This window comes from Carassius carassius, unplaced genomic scaffold, assembly GCF_963082965.1.
Source record: "Carassius carassius unplaced genomic scaffold, fCarCar2.1 SCAFFOLD_77, whole genome shotgun sequence".
Lineage (NCBI taxonomy): Eukaryota > Metazoa > Chordata > Actinopteri > Cypriniformes > Cyprinidae > Carassius > Carassius carassius.
The window spans coordinates 159,701-185,777 of record NW_026775206.1 but is presented as its reverse complement, the minus strand read 5'-3'; the positions used below and the strand labels follow the sequence as shown (position 1 = coordinate 185,777).

Below are 26,077 nucleotides of genomic sequence, written 5' to 3'. Positions count from 1 at the left end.
GTTTCACCGGGCCACGAAGAAATATAGAGCTGAGTATCATCAGCATAACAGTGAAAGCTAACACCATGTTTCCTGATGATATCTCCCAAGGGTAACATATAAAGGTGTGTGTGTGTGTGTGTGTGTGAGGCTAGACACACACAATCTGCACTGATCATCACTAACACAAACAGTCAATCAGCCTGACCGATCCATCGCAGGGTTAGGGTTAGAGAGAGACACAAACATGAAAATGTGGAGCTGATGCAGGGGCGTAGCCATCTTTTCAGAAGTGAGGGGGACAGAAATCACACACACACACACACACACACACATATATATATATATATATAAAACATTACGATATAACATTTCTGTAATCTATAGAGCCTACTATAGTCAACAGTTTTTTAACAGTAAGATTTTTAATGTTTTGAAAGAAGTCTCTTCTGCTCACGAAGCCTGCCTTTATTTCATCCAAAGTACAGCAAAAGCAGTAATATTGTCAAATATTTGTACTTTTTAAAATAACTGTTTTCTATTTGAATATATTTTAAATGTAATGTATTCCTGTGATCAAAGGTGAATTTTCAGCATCATTCCTCCAGTCTTAAGTGTCACATTAATCAGAAATCATTTTAAAATGATGATTATCAATATTTAAAACAGATGAGTAAATTTTTTCAGCATTCTTTGATGAATAGAAGGATCCACAGATCAGCATTTGTGTGAAATAAAAAGCTTTTGCAACATTATACACTATATCATTCAAAAGCTTATATATGTCAGTATATATAAATAAATGATACAAATAAATAAATGATACAAATTAATACTTGTATTTAGCAAGGATTATTTAAATTGATCAAAAGTGATGATAAAGGCATCATTTTACAAGAGATTTCTATTTCAGATAAATGCTGCTCTTTTGAACTGTCTATTCATCAAAAAAACCTGAAAAAATGATACTCAGCTGTTTTCAACATTATCATAATAAGAGTTTTTTTTGTCTTTTTTAGCAGCAAATCAGAATATCAGAATTATTTCTGAATGTTTCTCTAATTTCTAGCTTTTGTTTTGGCTTAGAAATCTATAACTGCTGGACAATAACAAATAATGATTAGTTTATATACTACCAAACACTTTTTATCACATAAGGCAGAATAGTTTCTATACTGTAATAAATGCTATGTCAATTAGCACTGCATTGTTCATATACTTTATTTATCATCTGTTTGAGATTTTGTTGGACTTGAAAAAAACAAAACCGAAAACAACTGTTTTCATACAGCTATAGCTGGACTGTTGTCCATATTAGGAGTTTCCTGGTATGACTTTCTGCGCGAGAGCGCCCTCCGGCTTCGAGTATGAATGAAACACACACACACACACACACTCGCACTGCATGAGTGTTTAGCGCTCCGTGACGTTCATCTCGCCTTCTTGGTCCGAAAAAACATCAGCTCATACGCAGACTATCCTGTCTCTTTGAGTTTAAATCTATATTTATTCACACCAGCTCTTGAAAACCTATACGAACACATTTGCCTGAAAAAGTGCGTAATCTACGCCCCTGAGCTGATGTGATACACTAATGAATGAAAGCTAACAGAATCATTTGTCACTGCAGTATTTGGGAGAATAGGTTTCAGCCTGAGCAGGTTTATTCCTCTTGTAATTAATCATGGAGTGGAGAGAAGAGAAGAGTGTAGAGCTGTTTCTCTGCAGAGATGCCATCTACTGACCACAGACTGAACTACACGCTCTCTGACCTTCATCTGGGGCTGCTGCTGACAACCTTCGTTTCATTTACATTAGTCTTGTATTGTGAATAAACAGTTATCAAATACGTGCAACATTTGTGATTAAAAATCATTTGTCACATGGCAGGACTAAACAGAACCGCTGCTGTGAAGAAGACCTCGCTCACCTTGAGCAGTGTCCATAAACACTCGTTCTCACCAAACTAATGACCATTTTCTCCTCCATTACTGCGATAGATTCAAGCATTTCCATCTCTCTGTCTTCTGCTACTGTCTGAACTCCTTCATCCTTCAGTATCTGGATCTTCATGAACTGCAATTTCAGTTCTCTGTATGTATGTACTCTACATGTGTGGAAGAATTGACAATAAAGCAGACTTGACTTGAACGTTTAGATTCAGATTCGTCCAAATCATTATATCATGTAGCATCCAGTCAATATTGAGAAGGCCAGAACTGATGGTTAAAATGACTTTTATTGCCGTCCGTGTCATCAACCAGCGTAAGAGCTGAGTAACAAACAAATAAACCATGCATTACCATCACATTTCGAACGCTACACAGCTCATTACATTAGTTTCAATCCGATAGCATTACCAAATCTTAAGTGAAAGTGACATTCAGCCAAGTATGGTGACCCATACTCAGAATTTGTGCTCTGCATTTAACCCATCCAAAGTGCACACACACAGAGCAGTGAACACACACACGCACACACACTGTGAGCACACACCCGGAGCAGTGGGCAGCCATTTATGCTGCGGCGCCCGGGGAGCAGTTGGGGGTTCGATGCCTTGCTCAAGGGCACCTAAGTCCTGGTATTGAAGGTGGAGAGAGCACTGTACATGCACTCCCCTCACCCACAATTCCTGCCGGCCCGGGACTCAAACTCACAATCTTTCGATTGGGAGTCCGACTCTCTAACCATTAGGCCACAATTATACATTTTACAATAAACATTTCAAGTAACTCAAATATATTTCTTATTAACTATACCAACCTTGTTCCCCAATTGACCGAAGCTAAACTTTGCAGTTTTAACTGTTTCTCCGTGGCCTTTTACTGTTTTTAACTGTGAACCTTTTCAGACTTTCCTTTCGTCCTTTGCGCCGTTTGCCAGTTTCGTTTCCGTCACCATACTTCCGGTTTCTTTGGTTATCAAAATAAAAGTCCGATACCGTAATAATAAAACCTTATAGCGTAGCTATAATAAAAATAGTGCTTAACTACTCTGTTGGCCTTTACATATCATATAATTTTATTGCCTGTAAATCTGTGTACGGTGACAGCACAATGAGACGTGATCTTCAGAGGATGTAGTTTTTTTTACCAATGATTAGATAACATCATCCTAATCTGAGATTTATTAACATCTTCTTCAGGTCATGCTGAAGATCTGGTCACGGCTGTATCAGGAGTCTGTGCTCAGAGATACAGTGTTTGGAGCTTCATACACTATTGTGATTTTCTGTATTTTTGCTGGCTCTAACTTGGAAATTGTTGGAGTGACAGATTTCTGCTCCGTCAGATGATGTGATGAATGTTTCACTGGATTTCCCTTCATCGGTCTGCCTTCAGCTACAGAAAATACATCTGCTGGCAGTAAGAGCTTCAACTCCATCACAACATAAAACCACATATCACTGAAACTCAAACGTGCAAAATTCATTTAAGAGTCAAATTTCTTAAAAAAAAAAAAGAGAGAGAGAGAGAGAAAAGAGAGGGAGCAGAAACAGTGGATTGTTTGCTCTCTGTAGACACTGAGGAGTGTTCATGTACTAACATCTTCACACAGCGCTGGCCAAAATCATCAGAATGCAGGTTATTTCCAGCCGTTATAAACTGGTTTGAAGTCTATCTTATTATTATTAATAGTTATTTTCTATCTTTTGCTGTAGTGTGTCAGCAGGAATTATCAGTTCATATTTCCAAACATTCATTTAGCCATTAATTGTAATTATACAGTAATTACGCTTCAAGAAACCTTCTGTAAAAGCTCCAGTGCTGTTAAAGGTTTGAGGCACTTGTGTAAAAATGCTGTAAGATGAGCATGCTGTCAAAAATAATGTCATAAATAGATTTTCTTTATCAATGAACTACATTAAATCATCATTTGTTGTGAGCATCCTCTGTGTGTAGAGCAGCTTCTGTCCTCGGTGCACTTGAGCAGAGTTTATCAGGAGCTTCAGCCGCAGGACGAGTCCGGTCCAGCAGCCTCACGGTCTGCATCCGGTCAGCATCAGCCGCAGAGCGCTGTCTTACACCCAGACGAGCAGAAGACCAGGAACCAGCTCCAGCTCCAGCAGCGCGAGGAAGAGGAGGAAGAAGAACCTGCTGGGCCAGAGACATCTGCACATCAGACCAGGTCAGTCACCGTCATCTTCATCATCACAATCTTCATCATCATCATCTCCATCGACATCCTCACGCACGTGACGTCACTCACCGCACAGTTCCGCCGAGGTCAGCAGGATCATCCGTGAACTCTCATCAGAAGCGTGTTTAAACGATCCTCATCTCAATCACAACACAGCGGATCGTTCTTTGGCTTTGTTGGAGCGCGCACTGTTGTCTGCAGCTGTCAATCACACCGGGATCTGTTTCCGGGTTCAGCGCGTGTCCCGGATGTGTGGAACATCGGCGTCCATGGAAACACCGATCAGCTGACCATCGTTTCAGGAGTTGTGTAACCTTTTGTCGTCGGTTATTTCAGCTGGACAGTCGTTCTTGTCGCATTATGAGACGCTAAAGAACGAGATTAGTCGCGCTGAAGCGCTGCGGTCATGTGACCTGCAGAGGGCGCCATTACTCGACCGTTATTCCTGCGTGCGCGCGCCTCCGCCAGTCTCTGTATCTGCGGCACACATCCCGCACGAGTCCTGCTTTTAACGGTAATAACGGTCGTTAGGACGGTTTTCGCGCGGTTAACGGCCGTTATTATTCAGCGTGAATGTGAAGATCGCGCGAATTTTGCTGCGCGTTTGTTCCATTATTCCGTGCGCGCCGGTAACGCGGGTCTTACAGCTGCGAGCGATTCTTCAGTAAACGCTTTGAGACACAGCGATCTTCATCATCTTCTTCATCATCATCGTCATCTCAGGTCAATCTTCCGTCGGTGTGTCGAACAATAACGACTGAAGCGGCGCGTAACGGTAAGAGATGAAGATCTGATACCTACATGAACGATCAGCACACACACACACACACGATACAGACACACACACACACACGATACACACACACACACAAACACACACACGATACAGACACACACACACACGATACAGACACACACACACACACACGCACGCACACGATACAGACACACACACGCACGCACACGATACAGACACACACACACACACACACACACACGATACAGACACACACATACACACACACAGTCAGTGATGCACACAGATTTATAAACGGATGGTAACACACTCAGTTTCTGTGTCCTTTCACTCGATCAGTGTTAGACAGCAGCAGATCACACACTCACCTGAAGCTGATCTGATCAGACACACACTCAAATCATGAACTGACCAGTTACAACAGAAAACATTCAGTTCTCCAGTGAACCTGTGTCCAGATGTGTGTGAGCAGCCCACACACACACACACACAACTTCAGGGAGTCAGTTAGTGAGAGGCCTGACTACACTAAATTCTCCTCTCTCTCTCTCCCTCTCTCTCTCTCTGTCTCTCTCTCTTTCTCTCTCTCTCTCTCTGTCTCTCTCTCTTTCTCTCTCTCTCTCTCTCAAATTCAATGTAGGTGTGCTTTATTGGCATGACAAAAACTGTACATGTGTATTGCCAAAGCAGTTGCAGCTGGGCTGCTTACAAATAGTGCACATATGTATTTACAGAAAGAAAAAGAATAATAGTAATAATAAAATACATAAAAAGTATTAACCATGTAGTGCAAAGTGAATTAGTGTATGTGAATGTATAAGTTAGAAATAAAATAAAATAGATGTATATCTGTAAATCTAATACCATATTCTAAGTAATACAATACAGTAATATGGCATAACATAATCTACATGTGCTGGAAACATCAGATCAGGGCAGGTCGAGTGTTTTCTCTAACATCATGACAGGCAGACACATATTGAGCAGCAAACACACAGCAGTTCTTGTGTTCTCCGAACAGATACGCCAGTTTCTCCTGCTTCGGGAGAGTTTTAAATGTCTGATGGATCTGCTGTATTTGATCACAGAACACTGTCCGTATGTCCGTGTATTTGGGGCATTGTGTTAGGAAGTGCACTTCTGTTTCCATCTGATTCAGATCACAGTGTGAACACAGTCTCTGCTCCGCTGGCAGCCATGTTTTTCTGTGTCTGCCCGTCTCTATCATCAGCTTGTGTCTGTATCTTGAGTCTGTATCTGGTCAGCGTGCTTCTCAGTTTCTGATCTGACACTGTGTACAGATACTCTGCCATACTCTACTCCCTCTTTAGAGTCAGAGAGCATCGCATTTTACTCTGTTGATCTGTTTGGGTTTGTAATTCGGTTTGATTTGTGCAGTAATCTGATTGATTCTGATGTGATTCAGAGCATCAGTAGATGTTAGTGAAGCATCAGGACTGACTCTGGATCAGCTGAGGGAGGGGACTGCTTTCTTTGCTCATCTCTTGGTGTTGAAGGGCTTTATAATGATATGATTGGGAGTCACTGAGCTTCAGATGTTTCCAGAATTTAATTGCCCTTTTTTGTATCTTTATGATTAGAGGATATTTGCCTAATTCTGCCCTGCATGCGTTATTTGTTGTATGCCGGTGCACGTGTTATATGTTTTTACACAGTTCTGCATGCAGGGTCTCAATTGGATGTTTTTCCCATTTGGTGAGATCTTGATTTGGATTGGTCAGTGGACCCCACACCTCACTGCCAGAGAGTGCAATGGGCTCAATTACTGATTCTAATATTCTCAACCAAATTCTAATAGGGATTTCTATAGGACATTGCCGTTTTATGGCGTAGAAGGCCCTGCGTGCTTTATCTCTCAGTTCATTCACAGCATGATTAAAGTTTCCTGTGGATGTGATTTTCAAACCCAGGTAGTTGTAGTGTGGTGTGTGTGTTATCTGGTTAGTGCCTAACGTAAATGTGTGTTGTGTTCCCTGGGATCTGGATCTTTTCTGGAAGATCATGATTGTGGTTTTCTTCAGGTTGACTGTTCTATTTCTATTTCTAGTCTCACGCAGGCAGTCTACAAGGTCTAACCTGTTAACATGGGAGCCGAATTAAAAACGGACACGCCACGCAGCTGAGACGCTTGCGCCACGCATCCAGTGTGTCGCCGGCCTTAGAATCAGCTGCAGGGCGGGATTTGCGCTGAACGCGGAGACTTCCGCCACTTAATATGTTCGTTTGGATACACGAAAATGTACTTATGTTCCGCATGCAAAATATTGCATTCCGTCATTCGGTACACACATGTACCGTACCGAAAGCCCTGTACCGAAACGGTCCAGTACGAATACACGTACCGTTACACCCCTACTGCTTGTGTTTTATCATTTCATTTAATATCCCATCAGGTCCAGAGGCTTTTTTGAGTTGGAGGTTTTTGATTTTTTCTTTAAGTTCTGTATCAGTTATTGGAAAATCTAATGGGTTTTGGTTATCTTTGATTGCTAATTCTAGTTTTCCCAATTGGTTGATTGTTTGGTTTTGTTTACAGTTTGTGTCTGTTTGTACTTTATTAAACAGTGTTTGGAAATGACTTTCCTATATTTCTCCATTTTGGATTGCCAATTCTTCATGATCAGTTTTTTTCAGATTGTTCCAGTTATTCCAAAATTGGTTTGTGTTCACTGACTTCTCAATTATTGTGACTTGGTTTTGGGTGTATTGTGCTTTTTTGGTTCTGAGTGTATGTTTGTATTGTTTTAGTGTTGCACAGTAAAGAAGGAGGATCTCTGTATTATTTGGATCTCTGTGTTTCGGATTTGACAGTGTTCTCAGTTTTTTGCGAGTAGTTTGGCAGTCCTGATCAAACCAATTTTTGTCATTTTTGGGTATTAGATTTTTTCAAGATTTTGTTTTCAATTTGGATTGTTTTGCTGATTTTTCAAATATGTAATTTAAATCTTTGACCGCAAGATTGACACCTTCTTCATTGGTGTGAGCATAGATGTTATTTAGAAAGTTATCTATCAGTGCTTGTATTTTTTGGCTGCTAAGTGCTTTCTGGTATTCTTCAGCGCTGTTTTCAGCCCATCTGTATGATTTTCTGATGTTGTACAGTCTTTCTGATGTCTCTCTCTCTCTGTCTCTCTTCAATTCAGTTAGCTTTATTGGCATGTCAAAAGTACATTTTGCATTGCCAAAGCATGCACAGGAAAAGAGAACATGTACAACAGTGTCATTTTGAACAATATAGCAATTAAAATAACATTTGAACAAGTAATATTAGAAGGATACATATAAACATATGATATACTAAAAGTTATGTAGCAGATTATTTCTGTATTTATTTAATTAGTGTCACAACCGGCTTCAAGTCATGACAAAAAGGAGGACGCAGTGAAAACCAAATTAATCTTATTAATCTAATTAATCTTTTATTTAAACTGTGAATAATTAGACTGAGTTCTGATAGAAGGTTTTTAGCAGTTTCATCATAACAATGTATCTGAAAACTCAAAGGAACAAATGATACTTACAAATTAAGAAAGAAACCAAACACAAAATTACCCCAAACAAAACCCAAGAGGAAATCTTCCTTCTGAACACATTCAACACCCAAACATAAATAAGGAGAGATAACAAGCAACAGGTGCACATGATTTAGCAGTACAGCTTCCCCCACTGGCCGGCCGTGGCGGGGAAGCAGGAGACCCATCACATTAGTAAACTGAATAACTGGATTCAGCATTATCTGTAGTCGTGTGTGTGTGTTGCTTTGGTGTGAGTGTATTCTCTGGATGTTGGTGGCTGTGTCTCAGGAGTCGGCAGGCTGTTATAAATCTTGCAGCTAGATTTGCACATTCAGATATTTTACCAAGAATGAAAGTGAGTTTTCGGTTGTGGTGCAATTATTAAATTGGGGAAATATTTAGTTTATTTTGGGATAGTGGTTTAATCTGTGTTAGTGTCGAGATAATCCATCCACCTCACAGATGTGGCATATCAAGATGCTAATTAGACAGCATGATTATTACACAGGTGTGTCTTAGAAAGACCAGTCTAAAATTAGGGCTGTGACGGTTGCCGTGACAACCGCATCACCGCGGTGGTCAGTTGCTACCGCGGTTGTCTACTGCCACCGGCGATAGTGCGCGTGACGTCACAGACTATAGCAAGCATAATACAAAGTTTTGTATATAAGTGTAATAACTGTAATAATTGCAAATTCTAAGTCTTAAAGAATTTTTAAAGAAGAAGTGCTCACTAACACAGATTTAGACAGATTTGTGAACAATATTTGAGAGAAATAGGCCTTTTCTGTACATAGAAAAAGTCTTAGATAAAACAAGTGCATTTATAATTTGGTCAGTGTAGATTTTACCTCCTATTCCACTGTTTTAGGAATAGTCTTTCATGCAAGATTGAGTTGAATGCTTTCTTGAAATCAATGAAAACACGCTAAATTCTCCCCTCTCTCTCTCTCTCTCTGTCTCTCTCTCTGTCTCTCTCTCTCACTCTCCCTCTGTCTCTCTCTCGCTCTCTCTCTGTCTCTCAATTCAATTTTTTTTTCAATTCAAATGAGCTTTATTGGCATGACTGTGAAACAGCACAATGTTGCCAAAGCAATAAACAGTGAACAAGTTATACAGATATATAGATATACAGATATGTAGATAAAAAAAATAAAAATAATAATAATAATAATAATAAAAAAAAATTATTCATGTCCATATTGTACATATATAGTCACATAACACACACACACACAAAAAAAAAAAATAGTGAATACAGGGTAAGTATTTGCAGAGAGCATTGCTAAAGAACAGGGTTTAATTTTTGTCCCTCATGATGTGACAGGAGGACACATACTGCGCTGCGAGCTGGACACACTTCTCTTTCTCTCCCAAAATATAACTGAGTTTGTCAATGTCGCTTGCTTGCCTGAATTCTGGCACAATTTGAGCTATTTGGGTAAAGTAGTTGACTCTCTCTCTCTCTCACTCTGTCTCTCTCTCTCTGTCTCTCACTCTCTCTCTCTCGCTCTCCCTCTGTCTCTCACTCTGTCTCTCACTCTGTCTCTCTCTCTCTCTCTCTCTCTCTCTCCCTCTGTCTCTCTCTCTCTCTCTCTCGCTCTCCCTCTGTCTCCCTCTGTCTCTCTCTGTCTCTCTCTGTCTCTCACTCTCTCTCTCTCGCTCTCCCTCTGTCTCTCTCTGTCTCTCACTCTGTCTCTCTCTCTCTCTCTCGCTCTCCCTCTGTCTCTCTCTGTCTCTCACTCTCTCGCTCTCCCTCTGTCTCTCTCACTCTCTCTCTCTCGCTCTCCCTCTGTCTCTCTCTGTCTCTCACTCTGTCTCTCTCTCTCTCACTCTGTCTCTCTCTCTCTCACTCTCCCTCTGTCTCTCTCTCGCTCTCCCTCTGTCTCTCACTCTCTCTCTCTCGCTCTCCCTCTGTCTCTCTCTGTCTCTCACTCTGTATCTCTCGCTCTCCCTCTGTCTCTCTCTGTCTCTCACTCTGTCTCTCTCTCTCTCTCTCTCTCTCTCACTCTCCCTCTGTCTCTCTCTCTCTCTCTCTCTCTCTCTCCCTCTGTCTCTCCCTCTGTCTCTCTCTGTCTCTCTCTCTCTCTCCCTCTGTCTCTCCCTCTGTCTCTCTCTGTCTCTCACTCTGTCTCACTCTGTCTCTCTCTCTCTCTCTCTCTCTCTCTCTCTCTCTCTCCGCAGCTGTGTGTCAGCTTTGATCTTGAGTCGGTGTTGTGTTCTCGCTCGTGTCGGTCACTCGTCCTGCAGCAGCGCTCCATCAGATTCTCTGTAAGTTCTTCTGACTGAAGCATTTCTTTTGTCAAATAAGTTTTTTATTGAGTCTGAGTGAACCGTTTCTGAAACGTTCTCTAAAACCTGTGTGTGATGGACTGAAATATGAGTGCTAATGTGTCCAGATTGAATCTTGTGTGTGTGTGTGTGTGTCTGTTTTTAACCCTGAGCTCAGTGATTTTCCACCTGTGAGTGTCTGGAGCGTCTGCAGGATATTTTAAGTTGTTTGTTCCATGAACAGCTTCACGTCTGTCCAGAGATCAGAGAGTTTCCTCACAGCGCTCTTCATCTCATCCATCTGTTCACTCGTGTGTTTCAGACTCATCTGGACAAGTCCTGACTTCATCTTCTCTGAATGACAGGATTGTTTAGCCAGATGGGTTAGGAATAATCTCACACTGAGCGATTCTGTCTGTGTGTGTGTGTGTGTGTGTGTGTTGTTGTGAGTCTTTGTGTTTTGAGGTGAGATTCTGCATAAGGGTTAAGAGACAGTATAAATGCAACGGTTTCCTCTTACAGACGCATGCAGGAAGACGCGCTGCTTTATTTAGCCTGTGAAGAACACACACGAACACACACACACACACACACACACACACACACTGCAGTGTGACCTCCAGAGACACACACACACACAGTATCAGATGTGACACACACACTGCTGTCCATCTCCTTAATGAAATATGCACAGCCATGTGTTGGGTTACACATCAGCAGATAGGTGTGTGTGTGTGTGTGTGTGTGTGTGTGTGTGTGTGTTGACTTCCTGCTGGTTTTGTTTAGAACGGTTTTATTTATTGTCGTGTAATGAAGTGCCGCTGCTGCTGTAAAAGCGTCCGTTATGACGGATCTGACTCTGAATCACACTGATCTGTGTGTGTCTTTGAGACGATTGATATTCGGCAGTTTTCAGAAGATGAATCCTAAATCATGAAGCTGCTGATGATGTTTGTGTTGGATGACAGGAGCACAAATCAGATGCAAATGAAAGTGTTTAGTGAGTGCAGGTCTGTCCACTCTTCAGTGTGCACTAGTGAGTGTGTGTGTCCCTTCAGGCTGTTTCATGTTCCCGTTCTGCTGATGCCTGTTTTGTGCTAAATTTGATGTTGATGACGTGGATGGGTAAAAAAAGCTCATCTGTGTGTGATGTGATGTCAGGTGTGTGTGTGTCAGAGCTCCAACCACCCAGTTTCACACCCGCAATTCACAGATGAAGCTAATCTAGTGTGATGTCAGGTGTGTGTGTGTGTGTGTGTGTGTGTGCTCATGAATCAGACAAATAGAGTTCATGTCTCTTAAACAGTAGATCGTGGCGTTAGAAACAGCGATGTCAAGAGTTTGACTTGAACTGAAAATCTCAACAGATCTTAAAACACTAGAGATCATAAACTGACCCACTTTATAAACTGTCACAGAGAAACACTGAACTACTAAGAGACATGTGACAAATAAAAATGTGTTCTAAAGTTGGTTCTGAAAATATTAGATCTCCTCCAACTGGATTGAATCAGTCTCTGAAGCTGAAAAGTCTGTGACCATCAGACACTAATTTTCTATGAAATCTATCAACTCAAATCTGTGGCTCTGACTGTCAGCAGACTGTAGATCAGGGAAGTGAAGTGTTTCAGTCATTCTCTTCAGATAAAACATGTAACTGTGTGGCGTTTTTCTCCTCTCAATGTTAGTTGTTAGGGTTGATCTCTACCACTATGTTGTGTGCAGCATAATCATGGCAATTATGTGTATGACTCTGCATTTCTGTGTGTGTGTGTGTGTGTGTGTGTGTGTGTGTGTGTGTGTGTGTGTTTGGGACACACCTGTGCTGCAGGTAAGAAGAGCTTAAGTGCGTCACACCGCAGAGCTGCGTCTGATCTCCTCCTGTCTCTCTCTCACAGTTTCAAATGCTCCAGCGAGTGACTCCTGACATGTAAATGGCTTCGAAGGTGCGTGATGCTGTGCTCTGGTACCAGAAGAAGGTAAGCAATCTGAGATCTTTTGATGTTTCCTCACACTGAGTTCATGTTTGTCTGTGTGTGACACTGATGATGATGATGATGTTCTGACGAACTGAAGCTGAAGGGTTTATTAGAGTTCAGTTCACTGTATTTATGGACGAATCCTGTGACTGTTTCCTGAATCGACGACATCACAACAGAACAGATGATGCTTAGACATTCACAGGCCATTCTCCTGCAGGGTTGTGCACACGCTGTATGTTTAATGAGACTGAACTCGTGAATTATTGAGTCTTTTCCACCGTGTGACTTCAGTCCAGCGTGGCCGTCTTCACCTCCAGCGTTCACACGACACCGCGCTGCAGTACTTATAGCCCCCAGCAATAATCAGAGCGCCGCATCGCATCCATTCACGTTTGTGTTTCCATGCATCTCCAGAAACTCCAGCCGCAAGACCTCCATCCTGCGCCGGCGCTCCAACTCAGAAAACATTCATCACCATCGCCTCTTTAAACGTGTCTGATCACATAATGAACTCGCAGAGCCAGCTCTGGGTGTGTTTGCACTGACAGGTGACAGATCAGTAAATAGGAGTGAATCTAACCGTTTCTGTCGATCCAGACTGACAGAGTCTCAGGAGAAAGTGTTTAAACAGGCAACTGACTGATTTGGATGTGTAACCTGTCTTGTGTCTTGTCTGTCAGATCGGTGCGTATGACCAGCAGATATGGGAGAAATCAGTGGAACAGCGAGAGATCAAGGTAACGAATCAACGACTCTTGATTAGACTTTCACCTGTTCATTCTGCCTCTGCAAGAGCATGTGTGTGTGTGTGTGTGTGTGTTTTATTCACTCATTCTTCCTTTAAACTTGTCTCTGTCTCCCTTCCCTCGAAGCAGTTTATCAGAGGGGTGAGTACGGTGCTGCTCTCAGCTTGTAGGTGGCACTGCGTGTGGGTTTTTAACAACTGGACGCTTGTATTTGTGTGAGAGCATGTTCAGATTCGACAAGGTCACATCAGTAACACCAGGGTTTACTGTAATCTACTGAGATTTAGCTGAACATCTTAAACTCCTCACACATGCGTCTGATGATGATGAAATAGAGGATTTGTTGTACGTTGAAGTCAGGATCGGCTCTCATTGGCTGGAGCTCGAGAGGGAATCTGCATTGAGTTTGTTTATTTGTCTTTGACTGGTTGCGCTGTGACTCAGCCGAATGTCTTGCGTAACGAGGGTCAGGCAGACGAAAATAAAGACATCAGAAAGTCTGAGTCAAGCTTTATTCTGCCCAGATCCTCTGAATGAGCTGGAGGAATACATTCACTCACACTGACCGACTCTGATTCAGCACACATCCTGAAACTAGAAGTGTTAAAGTCATCTGTAATATTCGGAGTACAAATAATAAACGATGCATTAACAGAGGATGTGTGTCACAGGTTGTGCATTTATCGATACTTAACAATGGTTTGAATGCAGCTCATTCACTCAGCATATTCTCTGAGTGATCCATTTCATGTCAGGACTGACTACAGTTATTATATTTCACTGCCATCAGCGGTGTGTGTGAGCGTGCTGTTCCTATTCAACTTGGTACTACATCATAATTTGTTGATTGCGCTGCTTTTAATTATTTGTGGAAATGTAAAAGATTTGTAATAATTTCAGGCCTGAATCGGTTTTAAAGTAATATTTATATTTATAAGTTTCTGCCTTTTATTTGATAGAATAGTTTAAGATTGGAATTAGAGAAGAGAGTTGGGTCACTCGAAGTATCCTCCACTACAACACGGCTTTAACCTGTGCTTTCCCATGAAAACAGCCACAGGAAGTTAGCAGGGATGGACAGGAAGCACATCTGTGTGTTTTTGTTGTTTGCGGCTGGTTCTGATCTTGAGATATTGCTGTCTGTGTGAATATCTGCCGTTTACAGCTGGTTATTAGCAGAAGACGGGCCACGTTACATCAGTGCCAGTGCAACAGGAAACTAATGAGGGCATGAAACACAGCACTGCACCCTTAATAGACAGCATCACAAACACCATGAGAGGTGTTTGGCTCGTGTTTGTGTGTGAACTGATATTTGGAGGTCTTCATATGAATAATCGAGTTGTAAATCCCTAATAATCTGTTGGTAATGTGACTAAAACAGCAACTTCAGATCCTGCTGAAAGTCTTTATTGCACTCAGGTCATGAATTCACTCATTTATCTTAATCTTTTTTAATTAAACTGATATAATGAGAAGTGTGTGTGCTGAGATGCATGGTTTGCTCAATCAGTATGAATGAATGATCTGCTTGCAGTTCCATTACCCTTCAAATTGTGCCATTTGAAATTGTGAATTGAAAAATAACCCTAATGGAAACAAAAACTCCCATATGTTGCAAAAAATAAATTTTTAAGCTCGCATGATGTGGTTTTTAGGCAATTCGAAAAAGGATTATATCGCAAAACTGCGATGGAAAGAGGTCATCTGGTGTACATAAGTCACATGATCATTCTTTAATGTACTATAACCTCCAAGAAAAGCTTCATACAAGGCCATTCTTAAGTATAAAGGGCTTTTCTTACCATTAATGGCTGGATAACCCTTTATTTTCACTGAACATGTGCATTATGGCTCTGACGCGGCCACTGTATTCAGTGTTTGTTTTTATATCTACTGCGCCACGGCACGTTTCAGAAGTGTCCCATAAACAGCTGTCTCCTTTGATTAAAAAGAATTGCTAGTGCGGTGGCTACAATATACAATATATAGTCGCATAACATCAGTAAATGGAAACTATGTCATTTCGCATTAGTTTTTGATTGACATTTATAAAATATTGCTAAAGTTTTATGCAGGTCTGTAATGGAAAATGCACCTGTAAGTCATCCTGCCTGTCTGTTGAGCGTCTCTTTGTCTCTGTCTGTCTGTCTAGCGTCTCTCTCGGTCTCTGTCTGTCTGTTGAGCGTCTCTTTGTCTCTGTCTGTCTGTCTAGCGTCTCTCTCGGTCTCTGTCTGTCGAGCGTCTCTGTCTGTCTGTTGAGCGTCTCTCGGTCTCTGTCTGTCTGTCGAGGGTCTCTCTCTGTCTCCGTCTGTCTGTTGAGCGTCTCTTTGTCTCTGTCTGTCTGTCTAGCGTCTCTCTCGGTCTCTGTCTGTCTGTTGAGCGTCTCTTTGTCTCTGTCTGTCTGTCTAGTGTCTCTCTCGGTCTCTGTCTGTCTGTTGAGCGTCTCTGTCTGTCTGTTGAGCGTCTCTCTGTCTGTTGAGCGTCTCTGTCTGTCTGTTGAGCGTCTCTCGGTCTCTGTCTGTCTGTCGAGGGTCTCTCTCTGTCTCCGTCTGTCTGTTGAGCGTCTCTCTCTTTCTGTCTGTTGAGAGTCTCTTTGTCTCTGTCTGTCTGTCTAGCATCTCTCTCGGTCTCTGTCTGTCTGTCGAGCGTCTCCTGTTGAGCGTCTCTCTGTCTGTCTGTTGAGCGTCTCTTTGTCTCTGTCTGTCTGTCTAGCATCTCTCTCGGTCTCTGTCTGTCTGTCGAGCGTCTCCTGTTGAGCGTCTCTCTGTCTGTCTGTTGAGAGTCTCTTTGTCTCTGTCTGTCTGTCTAGCATCTCTCTCGGTCTCTGTCTGTCTGTCGAGCGTCTCCTGTTGAGCGTCTCTCTGTCTGTCTGTTGAGCGTCTCTTTGTCTCTGTCTGTCTGTCTAGCATCTCTCTCGGTCTCTGTCTGTCTGTGGAGCGTCTCTCTCTGTCTGTCTGTTGAGCGTCTCTGTCTGTCTGTCTTGCGTCTCTCGGTCTCTGTCTGTCTGTTGAGCATCTCTCTGTCTGTCTGTTGAGCGTCTCTCTATGTCTCTGTCTGTCTGTTGAGCGTCTCTCTCTGTCTGTCTTTTGAGCGTCTCTCTCTCTCTCTGTCTGTCTGTCTGTTGAGCGTCTCTCTCTGTCTGTCTTTTGAGCGTCTCTCTCTCTCTCTGTCTGTCTGTCGAGCGTCTCTCTCTGTCTGTCTGTCTGTCAAGCATCTCTCTCTGTCTCTGTCTGTCTGTCAAGCATCTCTCTCTGTCTCTGTCTGTCTGTTGAGCGTCTCTCTATGTCTCTGTCTGTCTGTTGAGCGTCTCTGTCTGTCTGTTGAGCGTCTCTCGGTCTCTGTCTGTCCGTTGAGCGTCTCTCTCTGTCTGTCTTTTGAGCGTCTCTCTCTGTCTATGTCTGTCTGTCTGTTGAGCGTCTCTCTCTGTCTGTCTGTCGAGCATCTCTCTCTGTCTCTGTCTGTCTGTTGAGCGTCTCTCTGTCTGTCTGTTGAGCGTGTCTGTCTGTCTGTTGAGCTTCTCTCTCTGTCTCTGTCTGTCTGTTGAGCGTCTCTCTATGTCTCTGTCTGTCTGTTGAGCGTCTCTCTCTGTCTGTCTTTTGAGCGTCTCTCTCTGTCTGTCTGTCTGTTGAGCGTCTCTCTCTGTCTGTCTGTCTGTCGAGCATCTCTCTCTGTCTCTGTCTGTTGAGCGTCTCTGTCTGTCTGTTGAGCGTCTCTCTCTGTCTCTGTCTGTCTGTTGAGCGTCTCTCTATGTCTCTGTCTGTCTGTTGAGCGTCTCTCTCTGTCTGTCTGTTGAGCGTCTCTCTCTGTCTGTCTGTTGAGCATTTCTGTCTGTCTGTTGAGCGTCTCTCTCTGTCTCTGTCTGTTGAGCGTCTCTCTCTGTCTGTCTGTCAAGCATCTCTCTCTGTCTCTGTCTGTTGAGCGTCTCTCTATGTCTCTGTCTGTCTGTTGAGCATCTCTCTCTCTCTGTCTGTCTGTCTGTCTGTCGAGCATCTCCTGTTGAGCGTCTCTCTCTGTCTGTCTGTTGAGCGTCTCTCTATGTCTCTGTCTGTCTGTTGAGCGTCTTTCTCTGTCTGTCTTTTGAGCGTCTCTCTCTGTCTGTCTGTCTGTTGAGCGTCTCTCTCTGTCTGTCTGTCTGTTGAGCGTCTCTCTCTGTCTGTCTGTCTGTCGAGCATCTCTCTCTGTCTCTGTCTGTTGAGCGTCTCTGTCTGTCTGTTGAGCGTCTCTCTCTGTCTCTGTCTGTCTGTTGAGCGTCTCTCTATGTCTCTGTCTGTCTGTTGAGCGTCTCTCTCTGTCTGTCTGTTGAGCGTCTCTCTCTGTCTGTCTGTTGAGCGTTTCTGTCTGTCTGTTGAGCGTCTCTCTCTGTCTCTGTCTGTTGAGCGTCTCTCTCTGTCTGTCTGTCAAGCATCTCTCTCTGTCTCTGTCTGTTGAGCGTCTCTCTATGTCTCTGTCTGTCTGTTGAGCATCTCTCTCTCTCTGTCTGTCTGTCTGTCGAGCATCTCCTGTTGAGCATCTCTCTCTGCCTCTGTCTTTTGAGCGTCTCTCTGTCTGTCTGTTGAGCGTCTGTCTCTGTCTGTTGAGAGTCTCTCTGTCTGTCTGTTGAGCGTCTCTCTCTGTCTCTGTCTGTCTGTTGAGTGTCTCTCTGTCTGTCTGTTGAGCGTCTGTCTCTGTCTGTCTGTCGAGCATCTCCTGTTGAGAGTCTCTCTGTCTGTCTGTTGAGCGTCTCTCGCTGTCTCTGTCTGTCTGTTGAGCGTCTCTCTCTGTCTCTGTCGGTCTGTTGAGCGTCTCTCTCTGTCTCTGTCGGTCTGTTGAGCGTCTCTCGCTGTCTCTGTCTGTCTGTTGAGCATCTCTCGTTGTCTGTCTGTCTGTTGAGCATCTCTCGTTGTCTCTGTCTGTCTGTTGAGCATCTCTCGTTGTCTCTGTCTGTCTGTTGAGCGTCTCTCGTTGTCTCTGTCTGTCTGTTGAGCGTCTCTCTCTGTCTCTGTCTGTCTGTTGAGCATCTCTCGTTGTCTCTGTCTGTCTGTTGAGCATCTCTCGTTGTCTCTGTCTGTCGAGCATCTCTCGTTGTCTCTGTCGGTCTGTTGAGCGTCTCTCTCTGTCTCTGTCGGTCTGTTGAGCATCTCTAGTTGTCTCTGTCTGTCTGTTGAGCGTCTCTCTCTGTCTCTGTCTGTCTGTTGAGCATCTCTCGTTGTCTCTGTCTGTCTGTTGAGCATCTCTCGTTGTCTCTGTCTGTCTGTTGAGCGTCTCTCTCTGTCTCTGTCGGTCTGTTGAGCATCTCTAGTTGTCTCTGTCTGTCTGTTGAGCGTCTCTCTCTGTCTCTGTCTGTCTGTTGAGCATCTCTCGTTGTCTCTGTCTGTCTGTTGAGCATCTCTAGTTGTCTCTGTCTGTCTGTTGAGCGTCTCTCTCTGTCTCTGTCTGTCTGTTGAGCGTCTCTCTCTGTCTCTGTCTGTTGAGCGTCTCTCTCTGTCTCTGTCGGTCTGTTGAGCATCTCTAGTTGTCTCTGTCTGTCTGTTGAGCATCTCTCGTTGTCTCTGTCTGTCTGTTGAGCGTCTCTCGCTGTCTCTGTTGGTCTGTTGAGCATCTCTAGTTGTCTCTGTCTGTCTGTTGAGCGTCTCTCTCTGTCTCTGTCTGTCTGTTGAGCGTCTCTCTCTGTCCCTGTCTGTCTGTTGAGCGTCTCTCTCTGTCTCTGTCGGTCTGTTGAGCGTCTCTCTCTGTCTCTGTCGGTCTGTTGAGCATCTCTAGTTGTCTCTGTCTGTTGAGCGTCTCTCTCTGTCTGTCTGTTGAGCATCTCTCGTTGTCTCTGTCTGTCTGTTGAGCATCTCTCGTTGTCTCTGTCTGTCTGTTGAGCGTCTCTCTCTGTCTCTGTCGGTCTGTTGAGCATCTCTAGTTGTCTCTGTCTGTCTGTTGAGCGTCTCTCTCTGTCTCTGTCTGTCTGTTGAGCATCTCTCGTTGTCTCTGTCTGTCTGTTGAGCATCTCTCGTTGTCTCTGTCTGTCTGTTGAGCGTCTCTCTCTGTCTCTGTCTGTCTGTTGAGCGTCTCTCTCTGTCCCTGTCTGTCGAGTGTCTCTCTCTGTCTGATGAGCGTCTCTGATGAGTTTCAGTCTGTTGAGCATCTCTCTGTCTGTCTGTTGAGCGTCTATCGCTGTCTCTGTCTGTCTGTTGAGCATCTCTCGTTGTCTCTGTCTGTCTGTTGAGCATCTCTCGTTGTCTCTGTCTGTCTGTTGAGCGTCTCTCGCTGTCTCTGTCGGTCTGTTGAGCATCTCTAGTTGTCTCTGTCTGTCTGTTGAGCGTCTCTCTCTGTCTCTGTCTGTCTGTTGAGCGTCTCTCTCTGTCCCTGTCTGTCGAGCGTCTCTCTCTGTCTGATGAGCGTCTCTGATGAGTTTCAGTCTGTTGAGCATCTCTCTGTCTGTCTGTTGAGCGTCTCTCGCTGTCTCCGTCTGTCTGTTGAGCATCTCTCCTTGTCTCTGTCTGTCTGTTGAGCGTCTCTCTCTGTCTCCGTCTGTCTGTTGAGCATCTCTCCTTGTCTCTGTCTGTCTGTTGAGCGTCTCTCGCTGTCTCCGTCTGTCTGTTGAGCATCTCTCCTTGTCTCTGTCTGTCTGTTGAGCGTCTCTCTCTGTCTCCGTCTGTCTGTTGAGCGTCTCTCTCTGTCTCTGTCTGTCTGTCGAGCGTCTCTCTCTGTCTGATGAGCGTCTCTGATGAGTTTCAGTCTGTTGAGCATCTCTCTGTCTGTCTGCAGGGTCTGAGGAACAAACCGAAGAAGACCGGTCACGTGAAGCCGGACCTGATTGACGTGGATCTGGTCAGAGGTCAGACACACATACCTGTATTTGATGTTTTTGGTGTCTGTGTTCACGTCACATTCAGGTCTGTTTCACAGGTCAGTCGCGGCTCATAACTCATCTTGTGTTTTATTCGTCAGGCTCTGCGTTTGCTAAAGCGAAGCCGGAGAGCCCGTGGACCTCTCTGACCCGGAAGGGCATTGTTAGAGTGGTTTTCTTCCCATTTTTCTTCCGCTGGTGGATTCAGGTGACGTCGAGAGCCGTGTTTTACCTGCTGCTGTCTCTCTACCTGCTGCAGGGTAAGTGAGCGTTTCATCACAACACAATTGCTTGTTTTTCAGCAGACAAATGTCTGAATTATTGTATCATACTGTCTGTCCTTACTGTGATTAGAGTGTGGTTTTGTTCAGGTGTGTTTGTGATGCACTGATGGTGATTCACATCTACACATCCAACCGCGTATATTGCTTTTTATGTTGTTCATTGAGGTCACTGTACTTGTTTTTCTTGTCAGAGATGTCTATATAGAGCTGGGTGGAGCTGAGGTGCTTTTGTTTTTACAGGTTACTAAAGAGAACAGGGAGTGTGTAATAATTGTGTAACATCTCTCCTTAAAATAATCCATGTTCGTCATGGCTGAAAGTGAAACTTAAATTTGAGTTTATTTTACTATCCTCACGATGGACATTTCTTTGATTAGTTGTACTGGATTATGTATGTTTTAAGATTGTTTTGTCGTGTCACTCATGAGTGGAGAAGTAGTACTCCTCGTGTCATCGGTGTGTGTGTTGTGTTGCAGTGCTGGCGGCGGCGTTGTTCTTCAGCGTCTCCAGTCCTCACGATGTCCCCGTCACCGAAGTGTTTGGTGCCATCTGGCTGATGCTGCTGTTAGGAACCGTTCACTGCCAGATCGTCTCCACACACACTCCTAAAGCCAGCAGCGGCGGGAGACGACGCAGGTCAGACTCTCCTCTTCTGTTTCACTGCTTTCTTCTGAAGTTCAGCCATCTCACTGACAGTAATACACTACAGATGAAATCGGGGGAAGCGTCAAAACGTTGAGATGATTTTGCTGAATTCATGAAAATCTTTCTCTTAATTTGAGGATCCAAATCAAATTCACAATTGTGACAGACACTAATGTCTTCATTATAAGGCGATTGTCAGCATCATAAAAATAAATGGCATTACAAGCACAAATGATCAGTCATAATCCAGAAGCATGAATGGAAATTAATTTTCTATAGAATATAAACAAGGATTAACAAGCTCCAATGTAAATGAATCATTTTAGAGTTCGGTTGAATCATCTCTGCTGAATCGGCGTCTCTTTCAGGCCTTTCGCTTCGCTTGACTTTGGGAATCAAAGTTCGCTCCATTTTAAGATTTCTAAGTTTTCTGCACTTTGCTGTCTCTCGCTAAAGGAAGTTGAGGAAAGCGGCTCATTTGGACATTCATAGAGAAGGCGACGGCTCTAGCACTACTGATAACACGCAGGAGGGATCGCCGCAGGGCTCGCTGTCCGCCGGCTCACACGGCCTCGTCACTTTCTTCAGAGATTTCTGGCATGGTATCTTTAAAGCAGGGTGTGTATTTCTCTCTTTCTCTCATCTCCTCTTACAATCTTCTTGGCTACAACATCTCTTCGTGAAACCACATCATCGTGCTCCAGTGCAGTTTTAAGTCTCTCTTGAGGTTCATCACTAGATAAAGGGATTTTGTAGCTATTTTATTCCATTTGCTCGGTTTCAATTGTTTTTCCCACAGAAGCATAGTGGTTACTGTCTCCAGTATCCGGTTCACTTTCTACTGATTCACAAGCTACCATCAGCGTTTTCTGTGGAGGACTAGAGCTGCGCTTCCACACATCGCTTGATCAAACACACAGCCTTTAGTAGAACCTGCTCTTTTCCTCACTGTCCCATCAGGTCTAAGAAGTCCAAGCTGTCCATCGATAAGTCTACAGAGACGGACAATGGATACGTGTCTCTTGACGGCCGCATCACCAGCAAAAGCAGCGAGGAGGGTTTACAGCTGCACGAGCCTCACTGCGACCTGCTGCGCTCCGAGACACACTGGAGCCTCCCGCACACCCCAAACCAGCGGATCCTGCCGCCCACGGGCCAGGTACACACACACACACACACACACACACTCACGCACACACTCACGCACACACTCACGCACACACGCACGCACACACACACGCACGCACACACACACGCACGCACACACACACGCACGCACACACACACGCACGCACGCACGCACACACACTCACGCACGCACACACTTTCACACACTCACGCATGCACACACACACACACACTCACGCACACACTCACGCACACACACACGCACGCACACACACGCACGCACGCACACACTCTCACACACTCACGCACGCACACACACACACTTTCACACACTCACGCATGCACACACACACACACACTCACACACGCACGCACACTCACTCACGCACGCACACACACACTTTCACGCATGCACACACACTCACGCACGCACGCACACTCACTCACGCACACACACACACACACTCACGCACGCACGCACGCACGCACACACACACTCACTCACACACACGCACGCACGCACACTCACGCACACACACTCTCACACACGCACACACACACACACGCACACACACACGCACACACTCATGCACACACACACTTTTATTTATGAAGCACTTTACAACTGCACCTGCAGACAAGTGCTGTACAATCAACATACAGCTACATACAATAAATAAAACAATAAATCAAAATAAAAACACAGATACTAGCCCAACTTCTTGAAAGGTAATGACAAGTAATAATTTTTAACCCCAGCTTTGAAAATATTTTTGTAAGTAATCTCTCTAATCTCAGATGTTAGGCTATTCCAAAGCCTTGGACCTGCAACAGCAAAGTCCTAATCCTCTCTCAGCTTAAAATGAGTTCATGGGACAGTAAGAAAATAATCTTAAAGACCTAGATGACTGTCTGAAAGTAATCAGCTCCCACAAAAAAGCAGGAGCCATTCCATTCACCTTGAACACATACAACAGAATTTTTATCCTGAAACCCACTGGTAGCCATCTGCGTGAGGCCTAGATAGGAAAGATGTGTTTACTTTTCTTAGCATTCACATACAGCCTAGCTGCTGCATTCTGAACTAGTTGTAAACAAGAAATAATGGTCTGACAGGATCCTACAGAACATTACATAACTCTAAAGGCAATAATAACCTTTTCTAAATCTTTCATCAACAAAATAGGTTTTAATCGAGCAAGAGACCTAATCTAGGAAATACAGCTCTTAACCACAGCATTAACCTGCTTGTCAAATTACAAATCTGGATCGAACACAACTCCTAAATTCCTTATTTGGTCTTGACAGTAGGCTGACCAAGGACCTAAAGAAGTGGCGATGTCTGAGCATCCTCTAGTGGGGCAAAACATTTTTTATATCTGTTTTACTTTGGTTGAACTCTGTGATCCTCAAATCTGGCTCACTATTTCCTCAAGAGTTTAGCTCCAACCCTAATTAAACACACCTTCCTGTGATTTTCTAAAGATCCTGAAGACACTGATTAGAAAACTCTGTGTTTGATTAGTGGATCTCACAAGACAGACTTAAGGACCACTGGTTTAATCAAACTGTGAGCAATCCAGCTCTTCACCTCTTCCAGACATGCCAAAAGAACATTTGAGCCACAATTCTCTATATATTTATAAGGGTGAAAGTTGTGTATCTTTAGCATTCAAATGGTTATATAAACTATTTCTTTAAAATCGAGCCTAGAGTCAGCATGTAAAAGGAAAACAATACAGGGCCAATAACAGAACCCTAAGGAACCCCACAAGTAATAAAGAGGCTGTAGATGAAACAGAGTCACCATACTTACATGAAAACACCCTATACACACACACAGAAACTCACACACTCTGTCTCTCTCTCTCTCACACACACACACACACACACACAGAAACACACACACATGGGGAGGCATGACTGACATGTGTTCTGTGTGTGTCAGTGTCTGTCCGAGGCTGCGGTTCCTCGTGGGGGGGGGAACATGTCGGGTGAAGCGTCCAGTGAAGAAGACCCAGAGAACTACAGCACGCTGCGCAGGGGACTGGAGCGCAAGAACAGCGACTGCACGCTGCGCAACAGGAAAGCACACCCCTACAAGAAGCATTACACTGCTGAGGTAACACACACACACACACACGATCAGCTCTTCTGCAGGAGCACAAACACAGGTCCTTCATGTGTGGTCTGGTCTCAGGAGACGCTGAAGTCGGGCACCAGCTGCAGCTCGCGGTGCTCCAGCTCGAGGACGCAGGACTCTGAGAGCACACGACACGAGTCTGAGACAGAGGATGTTCTGTGGGAGGACTTCCTGCACTGCGCCGAGTGCCGCTCCTCCTGCTCCAGCGAAACAGACGCCGACGGATCCGCCATCTGCTCTGCCTCCAAGAAGGAGTTCAGAGACGACCCGTTCCATCAGGTGTGTCACCGATCCACAGCTGGTGCCTCACGGGTTCAGATCTGTGCTGCTGCAGCCAGCTGTTCTACAGTAATCTGATCAGATTTTGGCCATTGGATTGGATCAAATCTTGAAAATGGGTTGTTTAAGAGGAAAAGGAGGATTCTGAATTCAGATTAGATCACAAAATCCAGTCTTGGTTTTGATCTGGATTAAATCCTCAGTTTGTGTAATATTGTGTAATATTCTGATTCTGATTCTGTGTAATATTCTGATTATTCCCAGCAGAAGGATGCATTTCAGGAACAAAAATTTAATAAAACTTTAAAACTGGTCCAAAATTTACAACATTTGTAACGTGTAATATATAATTAAATCCCCAAATAGCTCTCAATATCAAACAAAAATGTTATATTTCATTAAAATATTTTGCTTTGAAAACGGCACAAAAGTCAGATGGGTCACCTGATCCTGGATAACAACATGAGATCTCCAAATCCAGATCATTCTGATCCAGATGAAACTTTTTGAACTTCTGGGCTCTGTTGTTTTGTTGCTGTAAGTGTGTAAATGATGTGTGTGTGTGTGTGTGTCTGCTGGAGAAGGGTCACGTGCCGTGGCTCCACAGCTCTAATCCAGGCCTGGAGCGCGTCAGTGCAATCGTGTGGGAAGGAAACGAATGCAAGAAAGCAGACATGTCTGTGCTGGAAATCAGCGGCATGATAATGAACAGGGTGAGTGTGAAGCAGAGGAAGGAAGGCAGTGAACTGATAAACACTGAGCGTCTGGTGACCACATGATCTCGTCCACAGGTCAATCTCTACACTCCAGGGATCGGCTATCAGATCTTGGGAAATCTGGTGTCTGTGACGCTGGGTTTGACTCCGTTTGCGTTCAGATTGTTCCAGCACAAAGATCCGGAGCAGCTGGTGTCTCTGTCGGCCGGTGAGCTGGTGTCTGTGGCCTTCGGCTCGTCCGCTGATGCTCTGGTGATGGCGATGGTGAGCGTGAGCTTCGTGGTGCGCGTCTGTCTCATCTGGCTCTTCTTCTTCTTGCTCAGCGTTGCTGAGAGGACGTACAGACAGGTGAGTGTGGCGTCAGCATCCACACGCCGAGCCCAGAGCTTCCTGTGCAGCGTCTCAGCATCTGCCTGATCCTGGTTTTTTAGCGGCTGCTGTTTGCGAAGCTGTTTGGTCACCTGACGTCGGCGCGGAGGGCCAGAAAATCAGAAGTGCCTCATTTCCGTCTGAAGAAGGTGCAGAACATTAAGATGTGGCTGTCGCTGCGCTCTTACCTGAAGGTACGGAGCTGATGGAGCTCTCCGTTCAGTCCTCGATGAGAGCGACACTCGTGTCCCTAACGCTGAGATGATTTCCCATCTGTCTCTGTGT

The 26,077-nt window shown here is 44.3% G+C and overlaps 1 protein-coding gene and 1 long non-coding RNA gene across 5 annotated transcripts in view; both read left to right on the top strand.

Moving 5' to 3' along the window:
* Positions 1-4,442: 4,442 nt before the first annotated feature.
* LOC132139437 (protein PHTF2-like) overlaps positions 4,443-26,077 on the top strand; it is a 30,233-nt gene continuing 8,598 nt past the window's right edge. The window contains exons 1-15 of one of the 4 annotated variants that reach the window (XM_059547787.1): positions 4,443-4,894; positions 10,597-10,683; positions 12,582-12,662; positions 13,346-13,402; positions 13,541-13,552; positions 20,147-20,216; positions 20,330-20,488; positions 20,989-21,148; positions 21,614-21,775; positions 22,118-22,316; positions 24,234-24,407; positions 24,486-24,707; positions 25,292-25,420; positions 25,499-25,771; positions 25,855-25,986. In XM_059547787.1, coding sequence (XP_059403770.1) covers positions 12,618-12,662; positions 13,346-13,402; positions 13,541-13,552; positions 20,147-20,216; positions 20,330-20,488; positions 20,989-21,148; positions 21,614-21,775; positions 22,118-22,316; positions 24,234-24,407; positions 24,486-24,707; positions 25,292-25,420; positions 25,499-25,771; positions 25,855-25,986 — 1,794 coding nt within the window. In that variant the 5' untranslated portion in view covers positions 4,443-4,894; positions 10,597-10,683; positions 12,582-12,617. The remainder of the gene's footprint in view (positions 4,895-10,596; positions 10,684-12,581; positions 12,663-13,345; positions 13,403-13,540; positions 13,553-20,146; positions 20,217-20,329; positions 20,489-20,988; positions 21,149-21,613; positions 21,776-22,117; positions 22,317-24,233; positions 24,408-24,485; positions 24,708-25,291; positions 25,421-25,498; positions 25,772-25,854; positions 25,987-26,077) is intronic. The other 3 variants (XM_059547788.1, XM_059547789.1, XM_059547791.1) reach the window with 3 other exon arrangements.
* LOC132139438 (uncharacterized) lies at positions 22,932-23,652 on the top strand. The gene is made up of 2 exons (XR_009433630.1): positions 22,932-23,195; positions 23,472-23,652. It is a non-coding gene; the product is annotated as an uncharacterized LOC132139438 (long non-coding RNA).